General features: G+C 47.9%; 1 protein-coding gene across 6 annotated transcripts in view; it reads right to left on the bottom strand.

The window, feature by feature from the left end:
* Positions 1-14839, bottom strand: part of LOC139380414 (histone deacetylase 4) — a 227265-nt gene that overhangs the window by 41626 nt on the left and 170800 nt on the right. For all 6 annotated transcript variants that reach the window (XM_071123071.1, XM_071123070.1, XM_071123069.1 and 3 more), the window contains 7 exons: positions 13795-13987; positions 13112-13245; positions 11346-11448; positions 8542-8588; positions 3738-3845; positions 381-436; positions 112-199 (listed from right to left, as the gene is read on the bottom strand). In XM_071123071.1, the coding sequence (XP_070979172.1) occupies positions 112-199; positions 381-436; positions 3738-3845; positions 8542-8588; positions 11346-11448; positions 13112-13245; positions 13795-13987 (729 nt within the window). The remainder of the gene's footprint in view (positions 1-111; positions 200-380; positions 437-3737; positions 3846-8541; positions 8589-11345; positions 11449-13111; positions 13246-13794; positions 13988-14839) is intronic.

The following is a 14839-nucleotide window of genomic DNA, read 5'->3' on the forward strand; positions in this document are numbered from 1 at the left end:
GGGTGGCATCAGCGGGAAACGAACCCACTACCCCCTTGCAAGCGCCATTCTCTAATGACTGAGCCCCACCTTATTCTGTGTGAAAGCACAGGAGGTCCAAGGTGAACTCACCCAATCCACAATCAGGATCTTACTGACACTGAGCCTCTGCTGCAGAAGTTTAGCTGCGATTGCCACGGAGTTGAAGTAACAGAATCCCCTGTGTGATAGAGTGATGAGGGGGAGGAGTGATAGAGAGAAAGAAAGAATATACATCGAGTCCAATAGGTATTGTGATTAGGGTTCTAATAATTCGATTTTGCTCGAAATCTCATACCGTTTCCATAACAATAAGAACTGATCCAATGAGAAAAAAGAAACATAAATGACGTGGGACTTACATAGGTGTGCTCTCCTCCGCGTGGTGTCCAGGGGGGCGGACTACAGCAAAGCCGTTCTGCCAATCAGAGAAGAGGGAGCCATGTTACCCGTAAGGCCTTGGGTAACATGGCTCCCTCTCACAGACTAACAGACACTCGTACTGCAATAGCACAGATAAACACATAACCCCATAAATACACACGAAAATAACTACTTACACACACACACACTAACACGCACACACACATTCCAGTTTCTCCATGCAGTATTCAGTTCTCTGCCTCTATGACCCTAAATCCCCTTGTGGCTCACACTTAATTGCTTTGCCATTGACAGGGAGGAGGGTCAGACACTGCCGATGACACACACACGCGAAAATGTTTATTCTATTCTACTGAGCCATTTACTTTATGTTCATATTCTGATCTTGTATTATTTCTTATTGTTGTTGTATTGTCGAGAAGGAACCTACAAGTAAGCATTTCGCTGGACAGTGCATACCATGTGTATCCTGTACTTACGACTAATACATCTTGAAACACACACACACACACACACACACACACACACACACACACAAAAGGTATGGCTGACAGCTGAGAGCAGCAGTGCGAGGCGTGGATGTTGTGTTAATGTAGGGACCTGTGGGACTCCCGCTGCTCCTGCGCCGACTGTTTACGGTCCTGGTGTAATATGGGGACATATGGGGACTGGTAGGGACGCCCAGTGTTTTCGGGGCCCTGACTGTGGTATGTGTACGTGGTGAGGTGACCTGTGTCCCTGTAGTCCAGTCTAATGATGTTGAGGCAGCTGCTGTGGATTACTCTCCACCTTGCCTGGCCGCAGAGGATATTATTCTAGCAGAGGGACAGAAGGAACTCAGATTCCCTCTGACGATAGGGAACCGCTTTCAAAGAGCTGTGTGTGTGCGAGAGAGAGCGAGTGTGTGTGATTTAAAGAGATTAATGGGATTCCATTGAGTTCTATTTTAGAAACATTGATGATGCAGATGCAAGGCTCACTTGAACAGGCACGGGGAGGTGGCAGGTGATGTTAGAGTCTGGTTTCCCTCCCTGGGGTTACGTGTGTGTGTGCGCGTGTGTGCTAAAATGGGGTTAAGGGGCAAGGAGGTCACTTCCTGTGATCTCTAACCCTTATGTAGAGCGCAGACATTTTTTTCATGAATAATTTCAGGTCATTATTCTTAGAAAGAGAGCCATGCCCTCCATAAATCAATCAAGATAAATGGATGAACAAACGAGTCCATGAATGAATAAAACAAGTCAATAAATCTCAGTAACAACAACCAGTGCTGTTCACTAAATGGCTTACATATTCATCAACAGATACACTCCAAACAACAACCTTCAAATAACAATAGATCACATCCATTTTACGGTATGCACTAACTGCCTCCCCTAACCAATGCTTCCAATTCCACTGGAACAAGAAGGAGAGTGAACGTGCTAGTTGAAGCCCTAAGTCCTAGCTGAGACTCTCTGCGAGCGTTAGCAATTTAGCATCCTATGCCAACGGCTGAGAGAGGGATTATCATAAGTCTCCGTTACCTTACCCAGCTCTGCAGGTGGCTGTGGTGGGCAGGCTAATAAAGCCAGGGTGTTAGCAGGGACTATTAGAGCTAGCCAATTAGCGATGCCCGCGCACTAGGCCGCCCCGCGGAGTTCAAACAACGCCACAGACACAGGAAAGCAGGCGGGCAGGAGTGTCTGTCTGAAAAGTGCTAATGAGAGCTGTAGGGAAGGGGTAGGGGGGCATTCCTACCGAGTCTGGAGGTGTTAAGAGAGAGCATGGCTAACAAGGCTAAATTAATGAAGCCTAATTCAAATCAAATCAAACTCTACACGCCCCGAATACAAGAAGTGTAGATTTGACCGTGAAATGCTTACTTACAAGCCTTGCAGTTCAAGAAGAAAATATTTACCAAGTAGACTAAAATAAAAAGTAATAATAAAAAGTAACACAATAAGAATAACGAGGCTATATACAGGGGGCACTGGTACCGAGTCAGTGTGCAGGAGTACAGATTAGTTGAGGTAATCTGTACATGTAGGTGGGGGCAAAGTGAGGTAGCAAACAAACAGCGAGGAGCAGCAGTGCAGTGGGGGGGGGGGGGGGGTATTTCCGGTGGCTATTTTTATGAATTGTTAAGCAGTCTAATGGCTAGGGGGTGGAAGCTGTTGAGGAGCCTTTTGGACTTGGCACTCCGGTACCGCTTGCCGTGCGGTAGCAGAGAAAACAGTCTATAACTTGAGTGACTGGAGTTTCTGACAATTTTATGCGCTTTACTCCGCCTATTATTTTGGTCCTGGATGACAGGAAGCTTGGCCCAAGTTATGTATTGGGCCGTTTGAACTACCCTCTGTAGCGCCTTATGGTCAGATGTCGAGCAGTTGCCATACCAGGTGGTGATGCAACCCGTCAGGATGCTCTCGATGGTGCAGCTGTAGAACCTATTGAGGATCTGGGGGCCCATGCCAAATCTTTTGAGTCTCCTAAGGGTAAAAAGGTTTTGCTGTGCCCTCTTCATGACTGTCTTGGTATGTTTGGACCATGATAGTTCGTTGGTGATGTGGACACCAAGGAATTTGAAACTCTCGACCTGCTCCACTACAGCCCTGTCGATGTTAATGGGGGTCTGTTCGGCCCATCTTTTCCTGTTTTGCTCATATTGAGGGAGAGGTTGTTGTCCTGGCACCACACTGCCAGTTCTCTGACCTCCCTATAGGCTGTCTCATCGTTGTCGGTGATCTGTTGTGTCGTCAGCCAACTTTATGATGGTGTTGGAGTCGTGTTTGGACACACAGTCGTGGGTGAACAGGGAATACAGGAGGGGATGAAGTACACACCCCTGAGGGCCCCCAGTGTTGAGGATCAGCGTGGCAGATGCATTGTTGCCTACCCTTACCACCTGGGGGCGGCCCGTCAGGAAGTCCAGGATCCAGTTGCAGAGGGAGCTGTTTAGTCCCAGAGTCCTTAGTTTAGTGATGAGCTTCGTGGGCACTTTGGTGTTGAACGCTGAGCTGTAGTCGTTGAACAGCATTCTCACATAGGTGTTACTTTTGTCCAGGTGAGAAAGGGCAGTGTGGAGCGCAATTGAGATTGTGTCATCTGTGGATCTGTTGGGGTGGTATGCAAATTGGAGTGGGTCTAGTGTGTCCGGGAGGATGCTGTTGATGTGAGCCACCGTTAGCACCGTTAATGAGGTCTAATGATCAACGCTCCACTCTGCCACCTATTCCCCTGATGGGCTAGCATTAGCATTCAGCGTCCGACGCGAGATGGCATTATTGTTGGTAATATAGGCATTCAGACAGACAGCTAGACAGACACACGATGACGAGGGACATGGAGCTAACCTTGAGCTCTCCAGTCGCCACTTTGAAGACCAGCTCCACAACGGAGCCCACAGCCAGACGAGCCGCGCTGGACGAGTGGACCTCGTTCCAAATGGTGTCGCTGTCCACCTGTGAACACGAACACACATTTATGTAATGCGCAATATATACAGTGCCTTGCGAAAGTATTCGGCCCCCTTGAACTTTGCGACCTTTTGCCACATTTCAGGCTTCAAACATAAAGATATAAAACTGTATTTTTTTGTGAAGAATCAACAACAAGTGGGACACAATCATGAAGTGGAACGACATTTATTGGATATTTCAAACCTTTTTAACAAATCAAAAACTGAAAAATTGGGCGTGCAAAATTATTCAGCCCCCTTAAGTTAATACTTTGTAGCGCCACCTTTTGCTGCGATTACAGCTGTAAGTCGCTTGGGGTATGTCTCTATCAGTTTTGCACATCGAGAGACTGAATTTTTTTCCCATTCCTCCTTGCAAAACAGCTCGAGCTCAGTGAGGTTGGATGGAGAGCATTTGTGAACAGCAGTTTTCAGTTCTTTCCACAGATTCTCGATTGGATTCAGGTCTGGACTTTGACTTGGCCATTCTAACACCTGGATATGTTTATTTTTTAACCATTCCATTGTAGATTTTGCTTTATGTTTTGGATCATTGTCTTGTTGGAAGACAAATCTCCGTCCCAGTAGCAGGTCTTTTGCAGACTCCATCAGGTTTTCTTCCAGAATGGTCCTGTATTTGGCTCCATCCATCTTCCCATCAATTTTAACCATCTTCCCTGTCCCTGCTGAAGAAAAGCAGGCCCAAACCATGATGCTGCCACCACCATGTTTCACAGTGGGGATGGTGTGTTCAGCTGTGTTGCTTTCACGCCAAACATAATGTTTTGCATTGTTGCCAAAAAGTTCAATTTTGGTTTCATCTGACCAGAGCACCTTCTTCCACATGTTTGGTGTGTCTCCCAGGTGGCTTGTGGCAAACTTTAAACGACAATTTTTATGGATATCTTTAAGAAATGGCTTTCTTCTTGCCACTCTTCCATAAAGGCCAGATTTGTGCAATATACGACTGATTGTTGTCCTATGGACAGAGTCTCCCACCTCAGCTGTAGATCTCTGCAGTTCATCCAGAGTGATCATGGGCCTCTTGGCTGCATCTCTGATCAGTCTTCTCCTTGTATGAGCTGAAAGTTTAGAGGGACGGCCAGGTCTTGGCAGATTTGCAGTGGTCTGATACTCCTTCCATTTCAATATTATCGCTTGCACAGTGCTCCTTGGGATGTTTAAAGCTTGGGAAATCTTTTTGTATCCAAATCTGGCTTTAAACTTCTTCACAACAGTATCTCGGACCTGCCTGGTGTGTCCCTTGTTCTTCATGATGCTCTCTGCGCTTTTAACGGACCTCTGAGACTATCACAGTGCAGGTGCATTTATACGGAGACTTGATTACACACAGGTGGATTGTATTTATCATCATTAGTCATTTAGGTCAACATTGGATCATTCAGAGATCCTCACTGAACTTCTGGAGAGAGTTTGCTGCACTGAAAGTGAAGGGGCTGAATAATTTTGCACGCCCAATTTTTCAGTTTTTGATTTGTTAAAAAAGTTTGAAATATCCAATAAATGTCGTTCCACTTCATGATTGTGTCCCACTTGTTGTTGATTCTTCACAAAAAAATACAGTTTTATATCTTTATGTTTGAAGCCTGAAATGTGGCAAAAGGTCGCAAAGTTCAAGGGGGCCGAATACTTTCGCAAGGCACTGTACATGTTCATGTTTAATACACAATGTAAACAGGGTAAAGCATACAATTGGACAATGTTGGACCAGGATGGCTGTGGTGCCATTTGTCCTCCCAGTCCCAACAATCCCAGAGGTATAAAGAGTGAAGAAGATATGCGCACACAAGCTACAATACAAAAGCCCCTAACCACACACAATGTTTACAAATCCCTTGTATTGTATCAAAGCTTGCACAGGGAGAGCGGGGGGGGGGGGGGGGGGGGGACTTGATTGCTGGGCAGAAAAGAGACTCTCAGAGTGAGTTATGGGTCAATCCAACTGACGTGAATGACTCCCCTTACAGACAGAAACTCAGTTTGGACAGCCAGGCTTAGTTTCTTGTACATGCACGAATATCCTGCTGGCACACACACACACACACACAAAACACACACACACGCACACACACGCACACACACACACACACAAAACATACACACAGTTGCACAAACACACACACACACACACACACACACAAAAACACACAAACACATGCACATCCTGTACGTCAATCTAAAGGGTAGGGAGAACTAATTTGCTCTTCACACGTCTATCCGTCTTGAGTGTGCTTCTGGTGGGACCCCATGGGGGAACACAAAAGCATGCTAGTAGAGGTGTGATTGTAACGTCCGGGAGAGAGGTGAGATGGCTTTTATTCACAAACGTGTGTCAATATTGAGCCATGGGAGAAGTTTGGGAGACATGAGGGATATACTGTAGACGGAGAGAAATATTAAATATTTTAAAGGGGGGGGCATGGAGAGTGATGTGGGATGGGGTGGGGGGAGCTGGCTAGTCCCGGGGTTGTGGAGGTATGGGGTGTGCATGTGGTCAGAGAGAGAGAGGCCAGGCATTCATCCGTCAGGGCTGATTATGCTGACACACGCCTGCTCCGTGGCCCCAATCACAGCGCGCACACACAGTACTTCTACACACATCTTTACTCCTCTACACACCACCTTAAACCCCCCCCCCCCCCCCCCCCGGGTTAAGGTTGAATTCCAAGATGGACTAACCTAAGGAGCAGAAAACAGCTGGCAGAGGGAAAGATAGGCAGGAGAGGGATAGAGAGAGAGAGAGAGAGAGAGAGAGAGAGAGAGAGAGAGAGAGACTGGCTTCCAGTCGAAGCTCGCATCCACTACAAGCCCATGGCACTTGCCTATGGAGCAGCAAGAAGAACTGCCCCTCCCTACCTTAAGGCTATGTTCAAACTCTACACCCCAACCCGAGCACCCCGTTCTGCCACCTCTGGTCTCTTAGCCGTCTTGGCCCTCCAAGCTCTTCTCTGTCCTGGCACACCAATGGTGGGACCAGCTTCCCCCCCCCCCCCTACCTCTTCAAACAGTATCTAAAATAATCCCACAGCACCCCCCACTATCTCCTCACCCCCCTCCCCCACTAGCTCTGACCCTGCTACTTTATTGATGAAAACGTACGTACGGTGGCTGTGATATGTGGTTGTCTCACCTAGCTATCTGAAGACGAACGCACTAACTGTAAGCCGTTCTGCATAGGAGCGTCCGCTGAATGACTACAATGGCAACGTAAAGGTAGCGAAGGGATAGAGCGAGAGGGAGTTTGTGGGGACCTGGGACCTTCTGTGAACCTCGGGGTCGCTGATAGACTCAGCATACATTGACTCTGGCGATCCCTGCCTGCTGCATTTGGCTTTCAACGGCATGAACGCTCAAGGCTAGAGTTAGAAAAGAAAAGGAGAACAGGGGGCCTTTTCAAGTCACGCCAAGAAGGACTTTGTCACGAATTATGAGTCTGCGGTGCATTTACGATGCAGACCGGTGGGGAGGGAGGGGGAGGGAAATAGGTTGGGGGGGAGAAGGCACGGGGGAGTTGAATGAAGAGTGACGGCTGCACCAGAGTGAGTGAGTGAGTGAGTGAGTGAGTGAGGAAGTCATCAAGGAAATGAATGATAAAGTAATCGAGTGAACAAGCTAAAAAAAAATGGGAGACGACGACGAAATGTGACAATGTACCCTGGGATGAACTGAGGAGTGTGTAAAAGTGTGTAAAAAAAAGTGAAAGAAAAGATTGAGAGAGGGAGGGAGGGACACAGCGCCAAAGTATGTCACTAGTCCCTAAAGGAGAAGAAAGTGCAACGTCGGAAGGGCAGAGCAGCCTTTGACGAAAGCGACTTGCAAGACTGAGACTGAGGAAGACGAGGCGAAAGACGCACGCCAGTACGACCAAGAGCGATAAGGGGGATAAAAGAGAGAGGAAAACGAGGGACCAGGGAACCAAAGAGAGTGAGGGAACGTGTTGGAATGAAAGAGTGGTAGTTCTGCTCAGGCTGACAGGGTAATTTGATGAGGCGAGGCGCTGTGCTGGGACTACAGGAAGACAACAATTTAGCCCTCATTTCCATAAAACAGAGCAGAGCCCCTTCTGTTTCCCACCGGCAGCGGCGGGCAGAACAACAGACCCAGCTAGATGCCCTCCGTGGAGAGAGAGAGAGGTAAGTGAGAGAGGTAAGGGGAAGAGGGAGAGGGATTGAAAATCAGACCTCTGTCAACATATTGATCTAGGGAGCAACAAACACACAATCTGAGGTCACACACTCCAATACACACTCCCACCCATACAGTACGCAAGGAAACACACGCCCCCATGAAGACAACGAAATGCAAGCATACAGAGAGGGTCACACACATACACTAACCCAGCTGACCTTGTTCTTACCTGTCCCCCCCCCCCCTTCCAACCATCACACTGAAGGAACAGCACACACACACACACACAGCATTGCCCCCCCAACCTCCCCCTTACCCCCCCTCCCCTCCAGTGTCCCCCTCAACACACAGACAGCGCCCTCCCACCCTCTCTACAGGACACAGCTTGTTTATAGAAAACATATGGTCACAATTACCCACTCGACAGAAAGCAGAGCAACAGTTTTGGTTGCCTCTGGTGCTCCAGGGTGGTGTGTGTGTGTGTGTGTGTGCGTGGGATAACACACAACACCATTATTTAGACAGGGGAGAATAAGTAGGGAGTGACTTACCCCTACCCCTCCACAAGGCAGCCTCACAAACATGGGAGTCAATGAACCTGAGAGGGAGAGAGATAGAATGGGGGTGGAGAGAGAGAGAGAGAGAGAGAGAGGGAGAGAGAGAAAGGTCAGAGGCAACCGCCAGAATACTCCCTTGTCACACAGTATGCCCTACCAGTCTCTCCAGTCAAGAAGCATCTGCAAGATGACTACAACGTCAACTTAGACATGTCATCCCCTTTGAGATATAAACGAATCTTGACCCGTACTAATTCTAGCAAAAACGTTGTAAAGTGGAAACCCCACACCCTTAAAACAACACCCCGGCGTGATTTGAGAACATAGGCTACACCTGTGTATGTGTGTATGATTTTGTAGTGCCGTCTAATCGAGAGAGCAGCATTTCACCTTTGGGCCTGAACATTTAAAATGTGTCTAGGTGACCATTCACTATTCTTAGTGGGTCCTGAGTTGATCATTACACTTCTGCATTAATATGAATTCATATAGCAGACCCTCCTAGAGCATTGACGCATGACAGAATACACAACAAAGTCACACGTATTTGAAGTAAACACTTTTAAAATGGTGCAAGTGGAATTACGGAAAATCCAACAGTCCAAAACAGTGTTTCTCCTGCGGGTACTTGGGGGTCCTTCAGGGGTACTCCGGGCAGAGCAAAATGTACACGGTGCTACAGTAACTAAAAAGGTTGGGACAAAATGATTGTTCTTCGACAGGCGCTGCTTGGTTAACTCCGATATGACAGCCAGGGTGGTCATAGTTCGATGTTTGAGCCAAGCCGTCAGTCTCCCTCTCAACCAATACGAAATATTTAGGTGATGGATCAGAACACTTTGGGTGGAGGGAGTAAACACAGAGGGGTGATGTCATGGAACATTGTGTGTGTGCGTGCGTGTGTGTGCGCGCGCGTGCGGTCATTATTGGCAGAGATTTGTAGCGGCCTTGACCGAGCTTAGGGACAGACTTGAACGAGCTCCAACTGTGGCGAGATAACACGAGAACGGAACGACAACAAATAAAATGGTGGTTGTTTAGGTAAACAAAACAAATTCTGTGGAGCTTCCTGGCTTTTTCTTTACACAGAAGGCTATAATGCAGATCATAAAGTTGATACCGGTCTGGTAGAGGAACACTATCATTAGACCAGCTCTGCCTTGTAATAACCGACAGCGGAGGTGTGAGAGAGGGGGGTGGGGGGGGGAGATTGCAGTCTACGGGAGACTGTTATTGTCGTATACTCTCATACTGTAGGCAATCGTGTTCATATACTGTACTTTGTGCATATAAATCAAATCAAATTGTATTTGTCACAGGTGTAGACCTTACCGTGAAATGCTTACTTACAAGCCCTTAACCAACAATGCAGTTCAAGAAAGAGAGTTAAGAAAATATGTACTAAATAAGCTAAAGAAAAAATGTAAATAAAAACAAACACAGTAACATTTTCAATAACAAGGCTATATACAGTCTGTGTGGTGGTACAGGTTAGTCGAGGTCATGTGTACATGCAGGTAGGGGTAAAGTGACTATGCATAGATAATAAACAGTGAGTAGCAGCAGTGTAAAAACAAAGGGGGGGGGCATTTGATTAATTGTTGGCTTTGGGGTAGAAGCTGTTAAGGAGCCTTTTGGACCTAGACTTGGCGCTCTTGTAACACTTGCAGTGCGGTAGCAGAGAGAACGGTCTATGACAAGGGTGACTGGAGTCTCTGACTATTTTTTGAGCCTTCCTTTGACATGGCCTGGTATATAGGTCCTGGATGGCAGGAAGCTTGGCCCCAGTGATGTACTGGGCTGTACGTACTACTCTCTGTAGCACCTTACGGTTGGATGCTGAGCAGTTGCCATACCAGGCGGTGAAGCAACCGGTCAGGATGCTCTCGATAGTGCAGCTGTAGAACTATTTGAAGATCTGAGGACCCATGCCAAATCTTTTCAGGCTCCTGAGTGGGAAATGGCTTTGTTGTGCCCTGTTCATGACTGTCTTGGTGTATTTGGACCATGATATTGTTGGTGATGTCGACCCGCTCCACTACAGCCCCATCAATGTTAATGGGGGCCTGTTCGGCTCGCCTTTTCCTGTGACCTCCTCCCTATAGGCTGTCTCATCATTGTCGGTGATCAGGCTCAGCACTGTTGTGTCGAAAGCAAACTTAATGATGGTGTTGGAGTCGTGCTTGGCCACACAGTCGTGGGTGAACAGGGAGTACAGGAGGGGACTAAGCACGCACCCCTGAGGGGCCCAGTGTTGAGGATCAGCGTGGCAAACGTGTTGTTGCCTACCCTAACCACCTGGGGGCGGCCCGTCAGGAAGTCCAGGATCCAGTTGCAGAGGGAGGTGTTCAGTCCCAGGGTCCTTAGCTTATTGATGAGCTTTGAGGGCGCTATGGTGTTGAACACTGAGCTGTAGTCAGTGAACAGCATTCTCACATAGGTGTTCATTTAAGCAGATTTCCGTCGCTTTCTTGGGCACAAGGACTATGGGGGTCTGTTTGAAACATGTAGGTATTACAGACTCGGTCAGATACAGGCCAATCCTAACTTCTGACATGCATTGATAATTTGTGATAATTTGACTTCAGTGTAAGTTGGGATTCACCCTCACTATAATGAGAGCATCTACACAACTGATCCTGTATAGTGTATTAAGCACCAACATCCATTTGGGTATGGGCCATATCCACAAAGCCTCTCAGAGTAGGTTTTCTGATCTAGGATCAGTTTAGCATTTTAGATCACAATGAATTAGATTATTTGGACAGATCCAAGACCAGCACTGGTGTATGACTTACTGTCGAGTTTCTGTCGGAGTGGGTTGGTTCCATACAGAAGGACGTGGGCTTCAGAGTGAACCGTCTGCAACTCCTCCAGAGTGGCTTTCCGCCCTCGGATACACTGCAGAGAGACAGAGAGACACACAGGGACCGAGAGACAGAGAGAGAGAGAAAGAGCGAGAGGGGAGAGAGAACGAGAGAGAGAGGGGTAGTGAGAGAGGGAGAGAGAGAGGGGGAGAGAGAGCGAGAGAGAGTTGGTAACACTTACTATGACACCTGTATCTGTGATGCTTTATCCATTAGTTATAACACACTCCTGCTTTACTAATCCCCAAGGGTCACCTGAGCTTTTGATGGACAGGAGGGATGGAAAGATGAAAAGGAGGGAGTTGAGGAGGATTGGAGAGGAGGGGGGGACAGGGTAACACCTGTAGCCAGGAATCTCCAATTAGTTACAGTGGGGGTCGTAAAGGGGGACCGAAGGGTGTGTGTGTGTGTGTGTGTGTGTGTGAGTGAAAGAGAGACAAAGAGAGAAAGACAGGAGAGTGAGAGAGGAGAGCAGAGGGGAAGGGAGGGGAGGAAGTCTGGGGATGGGACTTGTTTGTTTGTGCCATTCAGGAAAAACAGAGACGGCAGCTATGCAACCAAGCGTAGCGCTGACGCAGTGAGCGAGTGAGATGCAGAAGAGGTCAGACACAAACACGCACAGCGCAGAGTGTGATGCAGGATAGATCATCCCCATTTAGGAACCATTAAACTGTGTTAATAGCTCTCAGATGAAGAGTAAAGCATGCCTCTTGCTGAGCAAGTTTGTGTGTCTGTGTGGTAAGTATATGTGCGCACGTGTGCGTGTGTGTGAGTGGATGGTCACAGAACAGGTGCAGTGCGTGATAAGACCCACTATGATAAGACCCACTATTAGCTCAAATTCAGCTTCAACCCACTAGCAGCTTTTAATCTCTACCAGCGCTTCATAACAACATACGACTTCAAAAACAACCCCCCCCCCCCCCGAATGGTTATGGTTAGGATTTGTCAACGGCTTGCCCTATGGACAACTTGCTGTAGGGTGTTTTGTCAACGGGAAGGTTGGTTTAACACTGCCCTCTCCTGGTCAGAAAGGGTCTGAAAGTGGAGGAACAGGTCCATCTCAATAGTCCAGGTTGGATGGGGAAAGGCAGCCACTTTATACTGTTGAGATCGGTTGACAAACAAGCTTCCTCAGTTACTCTGAAAGGGGACCTGAATTTATACTCCAAAGTGGATTCCTCTCCTTAGTCTCTGCAATGATCGAGAAGAAAAAAAATAGACTATATAGGTGAAACCCCAGAGCTGGCCACACTTTAACCTGTCCTATTACTTTAACCCGTCCTGTTACTTCTGAATCCGTGCTGAAATGAGGGATACAATGTAAGAAAGACAGTTAACATTTGACATGTTAGTCATTTAGCAGATGTTCTAATCCAGAGCGATTTACAATTAGTGCATTCATGTTAAAGGTATACTTCAGGATTTTGGCAATTAACCCCTTTATATAATTCCCCAGAGAAAGGGGGGTGGGGGTATTTCTTCAAGACACTCTTTAAAGAGTTTAGAGTTTCAGACATTTTCGGGAAGATGGACAAGGACGTTAGGGTGAAGCCTGATCCACCATTGTCGAGCCAGGACAGAGGAGAACTCTGACTGGTTCTGAGTGGGACCCGCCCTCCCGTAAGGGGTGGGAGGGTCACGAGACCAGAAGTGGTAGAACGGAGTGATCGGGTTGGGGTGAAGGGTTTCCGTACCTCACACTTGCCCCTCAGTCCAGTCTCCTGCAGTCGGGACCAGATGCTCTGGATGCGTCCGGCGTGCTCGGGGTGTGTGTTGGTGTTGCCACACATACACTGGTGCTTCTGCATCAACGTGTCATACACCAGGCCTGGAGGGGAGAGGGGCAACGCACAGACGCACACACACAGGGTTATGAAAGACAATGTTAATGCGACTGTTTGGAAGACATAGGTTCTGACAAACAGCACACGCACACTGCACTGCTGATCAGTATGCTGGACACTGGGGCTCTCAAAGTGGTTTATGGGAGAAAGAGAGTCAAGGTGAAACATTTTGTTTTCACAGAGAGAGGACAGACTAATCTAAGAGAACAGGGAGTGTGTGTGTGTGAGTGAGATACAGACTACAGGTTAGAGAGAGAGTGTGTGCGTGGTGTACCTGGTGACCCGTGCATATAGCCACGTTATAGTTACTCATTGTGTATTTATTCCTCGTGCTATTATTTTTCTGTTTCCTCTCTCTGCATTGTTGGGCAGGTCCACACCGGTTGTTTACCAAGCATGTGACAAATTCATTTGATTTGATTTGTGTGAGCGTGTGTTTGTGTGTCTGTGTCTACACATGCGTGTGTGAGAGAGCGTCTATATGTATGCGCATTTGTGTGTGTGATACAGACACGGGGTGCTTGGACACTAACCAGTGGTGAAGCGAGGCTTGGTGGGCGGCTCCTGCTGTACCACAATGGGGGGGAAGCAGGCCGAGGCGGGAGATGATTGGGCCCTGGAGAGGGGGCGGTGCACTGGGAAGGTGACTGACAGGCCGGCTGACTCCATGGAAGCCTGGTAGTTCCTTAACTGGATCATCCTCTGCTGCTCCAATAACACAGCCTGCTGCTCACACAAATACAGAGAGAGAGAGAGACAGAGAGAGAGGGGAGAGAGGCAGAGAGAGTGGGGAGAGAGATAGAGAGGGGAGAGAGAGAGGGGAGAGAGGCAGAGAGGCAGAGAGAGAGACAGAGAGAGGGAGGGGAGAGAGGCAGAGAGAGAGAGAGAGAGAGAGAGAGAGAGAGAGAGAGAGAGAGAGAGGGGAGAGAGATAGAGAGAGGCAGAGAGAGAGAGAGAGGGGAGAGAGATAGAGAGGATAGACAGAGAGAGACAGAGAGAGGCAGAGAGAGAAAGAGAGAGAGACAGAGAGGGAGGGGAGAGAGGCAGAGAGAGAGAGAGAGAGAGAGAGGGGAAAAATTCTGCTTTTATGTGCATCTGTTGAGCTGCTGCAAGATATCTTACTAGCCAGAAGATGGCGCTTGATGCATATGAATCTATTATCATAAGCTAGACAGACAAGTGAGTCAGATGTGTGAGCGGCTTTAGGACCATTAAGATACAAATGGTATGCAAGTATGCATGCATTTAGTATCCTTTCACTTAGAATCAGCCCAATTCCTGCGAAAGCCTTTGGTGGCACGCACTGGCATACTGGTATGAAAGTATTTAGTCTGAACACTATACTATAGGTTTTTGTCGTAAGGTGCTATTGGGATTCAGATTCTAAAACTGTACGGCCACTTAGTGAATTGCCACTACTGTAACTAACAGAGCAGGTTTAGACTGGGGTATCGCTCCTGCTCTAACACTTCCTTTCCCAGGGGCCCCCAGTGCTATACTTCCTGCCGGGGGATGTGGGCGTCATGTTGACAGGATGGACAGTGGATTGGATTTGGACCGACTGCAGGGCTGCATGTT

Source organism: Oncorhynchus clarkii, chromosome 22 (assembly GCF_045791955.1).
Source record: "Oncorhynchus clarkii lewisi isolate Uvic-CL-2024 chromosome 22, UVic_Ocla_1.0, whole genome shotgun sequence".
NCBI classification, from domain to species: Eukaryota; Metazoa; Chordata; class Actinopteri; order Salmoniformes; family Salmonidae; genus Oncorhynchus; species Oncorhynchus clarkii.